This window comes from Camellia sinensis, chromosome 10 (assembly GCF_055761805.1).
Source record: "Camellia sinensis isolate YWXY chromosome 10, ASM5576180v1, whole genome shotgun sequence".
NCBI classification, from domain to species: Eukaryota; Viridiplantae; Streptophyta; class Magnoliopsida; order Ericales; family Theaceae; genus Camellia; species Camellia sinensis.
The window spans coordinates 75,556,011-75,563,181 of record NC_138970.1 but is presented as its reverse complement, the minus strand read 5'-3'; the positions used below and the strand labels follow the sequence as shown (position 1 = coordinate 75,563,181).

Below are 7,171 nucleotides of genomic sequence, written 5' to 3'. Positions count from 1 at the left end.
AGACATGATCAGCTTACTTGCCGAAGATGTAAAGCACATAATGAAACAACTCTTCACTCCTTGCGGGATTGTTATATTCCTAGGGGCATTTGGAAGAGATTCATTTGCCCAAAGTTACAGCAAACATTTTTTTAATCTTCCACTCCTTGGTTGGGTAAATGAGAACATGGCTAATACCAAATGGGCTAAGAATAAGAATCATGATTAGACTCTAATGTTTATGGGGACTGGTGCTATGATTTGGTTATATTGAAACAAGTCCATTTTGGACCCAACATTTGTGATTCCCATTATCCCCATATCTACTATTTGAGAAGTTCTTCATGAGGCAAAATGGGCACAAAAAAAAATTTCTAGTGCAAATCTGATAAGGAGTCCTAGTAATGATTAGTAGATACCTAGAGAGGGATGGGTGAAGATCAACATCGATAGAGCTTGTGCTGGCAATCTGGGATGGCATGAATTAGGAGAGTGATCAGAGGTAGTGTTGGCTTATGGATAAGGGGCTTCAAGCAGTGGATAGGCTGGGCTTTAGCTGTAACAACTGAATTATGGGTGATATTGCACGGTCTAACTCTAGCCTGGAAATGAGAGTGGGATTAGGTAGAGTTTGAAATAGACTCTCAAGATGTAGTGAATCTCATTAAAAATCCGAAGCCCAATCATCCTTATCACAAAATGGTCTTGCAAATACAGAGAGTCTTGGACAGAAATTGGGAATGCAAGTTCAGTTATATTGCTCGAGAGATAAATGGATGTGAAAATCAAACTACTAGGGAGGCTATTCAAGAGAGACGCATAGTTAAGAATAGTGGAGGTGTTGTCATCTCACCTAAAACAGCTTCTTGTTTAGGAGACTCCTGATTGGAAAGCTTTTTAGTTTGTTCCTTGGCTTAGGCCTCCATCTTATCCAAAAAAAAAGTACTTTTTCTTAAAAAGTTTTGGTTCTTCTCGTCATTGAGCTAAATGCAGAAGTGTAAAACTTTTTACATGTGTTTTTTTAAATAAAAAACATAAGCAAAAAAATAAATAAATAACAAATAAGCAAACTTCAAACACCTATTGTTATTCATTGTGGGAAGATTAAAAAAAAAAATTGAGATTGTGATTAACAATTGCCCTATTTAAATTAATTTTATGACTCTGTCATTGACAATGGTAGTAAAGTGCCAATGATAGTGATAGTAACAACGGCCAACATTTATAATTAGGTAAAGTGTCTTTACTTTAACATTTTAATTTCTTTATAAGATGTTAAAATTTTAAGTATATGATTGTTTACCTTTAGGAGGTCTCTTTTTGAATGGGAAAAAGAAGTGCTCCACAGACTTCTTGACATCTTAGCGGCATCTCCTTCTCTGAATCTGGTTGTAAAAGACAGTGCAGTTTGGTGAGCATCAAAACCTGGGCAGTCCCTTGTATCCATTCTATATAACTATACTAACCTTGGCTTTGGTAACACTATTAGTTCTAGTAGTTTGGTTTGGCTCAATTACCTACCACCCAAAGTGCAATTTTTTGGAAGGCTCACATGGAAACACAAGGTTAAAACATATGTGTTCTTGCAACAGATTGGTGTATTGGATAGGTCTGCTTCTATCTCATGTCTCTTTTGCAAAGCATATCAGGAAACAATCCATCATGTACTGATTCACTGCCCTATGGTGTGGAGGATTCAGACTGGGCTGTTACAATGGTGGGGAGCTCTTTGGGTGGTTCCTGGTTCTATTGAGGGTCTGCTGTAGTGGTGGGCAGAGTACATTTGTAGGAAAAATGAGAGGAGAATTTGGCGTGCCATACTACTAGTCACTCTTTGGTCCATCTGGAAGTTCCGAAATGAGTGCCTCTTTCAAACCTCCCAACTAAAAATATAGGTGTTGCAGAAACTCATAATCACAAGGCTTGCAATTTGGTTAAAGTCCTCTTCCAAAGAATTTCACTTCTCTATTAATGATCTTCTCTTCAATATTTTAGGTGTGAGGCATTGCCTTCGTTCATGAGGTGTTTTTTGGTTGATAATGTTCATAGCATGGCAACAATGATATGATCTGATGAGGATTGTTTTACCCTATTGAATTAGTGGCAAGTCTCATGCTCGCATTACCTTGTTGAATTGATCTGATCTGCTAGTCTTGTTTGTTAATCTGCTGTGCTGATCAAAAAGCTCTGTTTTGGTGTGTGACGAAGCTCTTCATTGATATATTTTGGTTGAATTGTTGTGCGAGGAAGCTCTTCATTTGGCCTATTTTGCTCTGTTCTGCTTGCCTTTCTTGTCTATTTTGTTTCCTTTGCTTGCTTGTTCGTTTCGCACCAACTGGAGCTTGGAGCTTATGTTAGCTCTAAGCTCCTCTTTATTGATGTATTTTACCATACTTTGTATGTTTCATTAATAAAGATTTCTTTTACCGTTCAAAAAAAAAAAAAAAAGAAGTATATGATTGTTATCACGAAACAAGCCTAATTTAATTTTACTAAATATATTCAACTTTTTTTATGTAGTGAATTAAATTATCAAACACAATAGACAGAATAGTGAGTTGAGCTATATTCACTAGACTTGTGTTTCATTACTGTATTTCAATTTTAGGGCAATGTCACATTGGATATGAAATAATTTTTTCAATTTTAGACCATCTGATGTAGGGGTGTAAATTTGGTCCGGCCCATGTCGGGCCTTGCAGACTCCTGCCAAAATTTGGGTCGGGCCACGGGCCAGAAAACTAGGCCTAGGGCCAAGGCATATTCGGGCCTTGGTGGGTCAGTGGGCCGAGCCTTGGGTCAGGCCGGTGGGCCTAAGCTCGGTCTTGGGTTGGGCTTAAACAAAAAAAAAATTTCCCTGCCAAAATTTTATTAATTTCCACTAAAACAGACACCAGGCCTTGGGCGGGCTAGGCCTTGAGTGGGCCTTAAGCAGGCTGATGGGCCAGCCTACAGGCTAGGCCCACGGGTCGGACCAGGCTTCAAAATGATAGCCAGGCCCAAGGTTTCGAGCTGGCCTTAGGCCGGGACTAAACGGGCTGTGGGTGGGCTTCGGGCGCCCACAGGCTGTGTGCCATTTTTACACTCCTATCTGATGGAGACTTGTTTTGATCGTACATGATTACTAGTATGTCCAATAAAATTAGGGAAAATTACCATTTAGTATATTTTCAAAAAATAATTACAAAGAGATTGAAAATTTTGTATTTTTAATTATTAAAATTGACAAAATTTATCATTAATTTGTAATTATTTTTTTACAATTACACTTGTCTATAATTTTTCCATAAAAATATCACAACTACTTCCAAATTAACAAAAAAAAAATTGTTTTTTAAAAAAAATATAAGACATCAAATTTTTTTTAACACAGTTGGGAATTAAATAATTTTGAAAGAATCTAACAAAAGACAAAAATATAAGGAGGGACCACCCTATCTTAGCTAAATACACAAATTCTTAGCAAACTCAAAATACAAAAACATTCTTTTATAAATTAATAGAGGTCAATCCCAATTGAGAAGAACCTCTCCAAAAATAGGTATATGCCACTATTTGCAGCGAGCACATGGTATTCTTTAGTAAAAGGCAAAAGAATAACTCGCTTTGTGCTTACTACATGGCTATGTGCTCTTTTGCATTGCTCAAACAATATCTTATACAAAGCTAGATGTAAGGGGTTCTTTCTTCACAACCAATGTGGGAATCTTCATAACCATTTTCACTTACATTCTTATTTGTTCTTCAAATGATCAAATTTCAATCTTTAACCCCAAAATGCTTTAGTTTATGTATAGAATAGTTAAATAATAGTGGCATTTTCTTGTATTTGATGATCAATGATCATACATGCAGTTCTGGGAAATAAGATGTATAGCTTTAGGGAAAACCATCCACTACACTTCTAATCCAATACTACAATTTTGTGTTTACTTTACTAGAATTAAAGTGGAATAGAATAGAATGATCAATTTTTAATGTTCATATGAAATTATCGTTCCTCTATAATGGTGAATAATAATTTCACTCGTAATATATTTTTCATCGTCTTTTTAGTAAATCAAAAGTGCGAATTTCTAATGGAATGATTCCATTACACCTTCATTCTAGTGACCCAAACATTATTCAAGTGTAATTCAATTTTAGACTATTTGATGGAGTACTCCTTGTGATCAATGGGATATGCAATGAACTATGACAGGTAATTCCATTTTACCAAACATTTCATACTGTGTAAGCCCAGGGATTGAAGTCTGACTTTCAATGGGGGCTTAAAAGTGTAGTAGGGCCTATGCTGATTTGTTCAGGCATATCACAGACCCATGGTGATGCAATTTGCTTAAGTAAAGAGATTATAAAGAAAAAAAATGAGAAAGAGTGCAGTTCGAAAATCAAGTGGTAAGAAGATTAAAGAGATGAAGGGGGGTTATCTTGAGCTTGCTAAAAGACATGGCCACAATAGGGCTTCATTAACTAAATTAGGCCCAAAAGGGGCAATTTGGAGAGCAATCGCTGCGGTAGCATCAGTGTCCTCATCATTTGCCAATGTAGTGGCTAGAGATAGAAAAATGCTTAAAGAGGCTAAAGAAACTCTACAACTGGGAAAATTATTGGGAGTAAATTACAAAGGTAAAGAAGAGGAAATTATGTCCGAAATTATGTCCAAAATTATAGAGCAAGAGGCACAGGATAAAGCAAGAATGAGAGTGGGTTCTGATGTTGCAGTTTAAAGTGTAGCATTGAGGGTTAGAGGTCAATGACAAAGGTTAATGATGAAGGTCCTATCATGGAATGTGAGGGGTCTGGGAAGGAAGGAAAAAATGAGTAAGATAAAAAGCATGTTGAAAGCTAGAGGGGTTGACATTGTTCTGTTTCAGGAGACAAAGAAAGCATTTATGTTAGAAAATGAGGTAAAGGAATTATGGGCCAGGGATAGGATGGAATTTATGTCAGTTGATGCTGAGGGAACTGCTGGTGGTTTATTATGCATTTGGGATCCTGGTGTGCTGCAGGTCTCCAGTTGTTGCTGTAATAGAAGATTTATTCTTCTATCAGGTACCCTATTCTTCTCTTTCGAATGTGTTATAATTGATCTGTATGCACCTAATGAAGTGGGCCTGAGAGGAAAATTTTGGGAGTATCTTTTGAAGCTAAAAGAGGAGTTTTCAAATCCCTGGTGCTTGGGGGGTGATTTTAATGAAATCAAAAACATTGGAAAGAGAAAATGATGTTCTAAGAGGGAGAGGGGTATGAAGGAATTGAATGATTTTATTGATAAAAGTGAGGTGAATGACTTGCTCCTATTAGGTAGAAGGTACATATGGTGTAATGCCAGGGAAGGGGAAAAATGGAGTAAAATTGACAGAGTACTAGTAGAACCAAAATGGTTAGAATCATTCAATCTGAAGTTGTGGGGGTTGCCCAGAGCTATGTCTGATCATGGTCCTTTACTTTTGATGGAAGATAAGAGATTGGGGTCCTAGACCATTTAGGTTCTTAAATGCGTGGTTACTATACCCAAATTTCTTCCCTTTCATGGAACAATGGTGGTTGGAGAATCATGTGGAGGGTTGGGCTGGTTTCAGATTATTTCAGAAGATGAAGAAGCTGAAATTAGCACTTAAACAGTGGAATGGTGATGTATTTGGTAATGTAAATACTAAGTTGAAGCAAGCAGAGGAAGAGCTTCACAAGATTGATTTGATAGCAGAGGCAAGAGAGCTTGAAGAGGCAGAAAAAGTAAGAAGAAGAGAGGTTAGAGATGAAGCTTGTAGATTAAATAGAATGGTGAAATGGTTGTGGCTTCAGAAATCAAGACTGAATGGTGATAAAAACACAAGATATTTTCATGTGATAGTTAAGTGCAGACAGGGGAGAAATGAAATCAATTCGTTAACTATCGGGGATGTAGTATTTGATAATCCTTAAAAAGTTAAGCAAGAGGTTCTAGCTCATTTTCAAAAACAATTTACTGAGGTTTGGCAATGTAGACCTATATTGGAGGGTCCTTTCAAATCAGTGAGGGATAGCCCATATTTTGTTTTGCTGGAAGCAGAATTCTCTTAGGAAGAGATAAGGTGCGCTATTAAGGACTGTGATGGTAATAAGGCGCCAAGCCCAGATGGGTTTAACTTGGCTTGTATTCAAAAGTTGTGGAAGGTGATGAAGACTGATGTGCTTAATTTCATGGCTGAGTTCCATAAAAATAGTAAGATGGTTAAAGGGATCAACAATTCCTTCATCACTTTGGTCACCAAGAAGGAGAATCCAGTGGGTTTAGCTGACTACAGACCAATTAGTTTGGTTGGTTCACTATATAAAATCCTTACTAAGGTTCTCTCGTCCAGGTTGAAGGCAATGATTCCTCAAAGTATTAGTGAAAATCAATCAGCATTTATTAGAGGTAGAAACATTCTAGATGGAGTGTTGGTGGCCAATGAGGTTGTGGATAGTTAGAAGAAAGCCAGGAAAAGAGGTTTGCTCATAAAGTCAGATTTTGAGAAAGCTTATGACTCTTTGAATTGGGACTTTTTAATGTCAATGAAGCTTTGGGTTTGGTGAAAAGTGGGTGAAGTGGATAAAGGAGTGCATAACCTCTACTTGGTTATCTGTGCTTGTTAATGGAGCACCAACTGATTAGTTTAGTCCACAAAGAGGGCTCAGACAAGGCGATTCCCTATCCCCTTTCTTGTTCAACATAGCAGCTGAGGGTTTAAGTATATTAATGTCAAGGGCTTTGGATTTGGAGTTGATAATAGAGGTGAAAATTGGCACAGATGAGGTAGTTATTTCTCATCTTTAGTTTGCTGATGATTCTCTAATTTTGTGTGAAGCTGTGTAGACACCCCATTTTTGACCGACCTTAAGACTCAGACTTCACCGATTGAGCGCTCGGTGATGGTGCATATTGTGCTCATTCAGAGGTCGCGGAGTCTCGGCCGTGAGCCTTGCCTCCGGACTTCCGGACTCTTTTGTGCTTTGCCTCGGTTTGTGAACCAGGTCCCGTTTTCTTCGTCTTCTCTTCTCGAAGGGAGGGAGAGGTCTCATAGATCATCTCTCAGTGGCCGTAGGCTATGTTTCGTGGTCGTAGGCCGTTTTTCCCGTTTCGGAGCCCGGTTCCCAGTTTTCGGAACCGTTGGCCGTGTGCCTCGGTTCGGGACCGCTTAACCACCTCCGTTTGCTCCGGTTTTTG

At 38.1% G+C, this 7,171-nt stretch overlaps 1 protein-coding gene and 1 non-coding gene across 2 annotated transcripts; one reads left to right on the top strand and one right to left on the bottom strand.

Annotated features, from left to right (window-relative positions):
* Positions 1-3,487: 3,487 nt before the first annotated feature.
* On the bottom strand, positions 3,488-3,604 carry LOC114311264 (U5 spliceosomal RNA). Its single transcript, XR_003646421.2, has one exon. It is a non-coding gene; the product is annotated as a U5 spliceosomal RNA (small nuclear RNA).
* A 1,147-nt stretch (positions 3,605-4,751) lies between these two features.
* LOC145800491 (uncharacterized) lies at positions 4,752-6,435 on the top strand. Its single transcript, XM_082890178.1, has 4 exons — positions 4,752-5,166; positions 5,287-5,345; positions 5,443-5,718; positions 6,046-6,435. Exons 1-4 carry the CDS (start codon positions 4,752-4,754, stop codon positions 6,433-6,435), a joined length of 1,140 nt encoding a protein of 379 aa, XP_082746304.1.
* Positions 6,436-7,171: the final 736 nt, after the last annotated feature.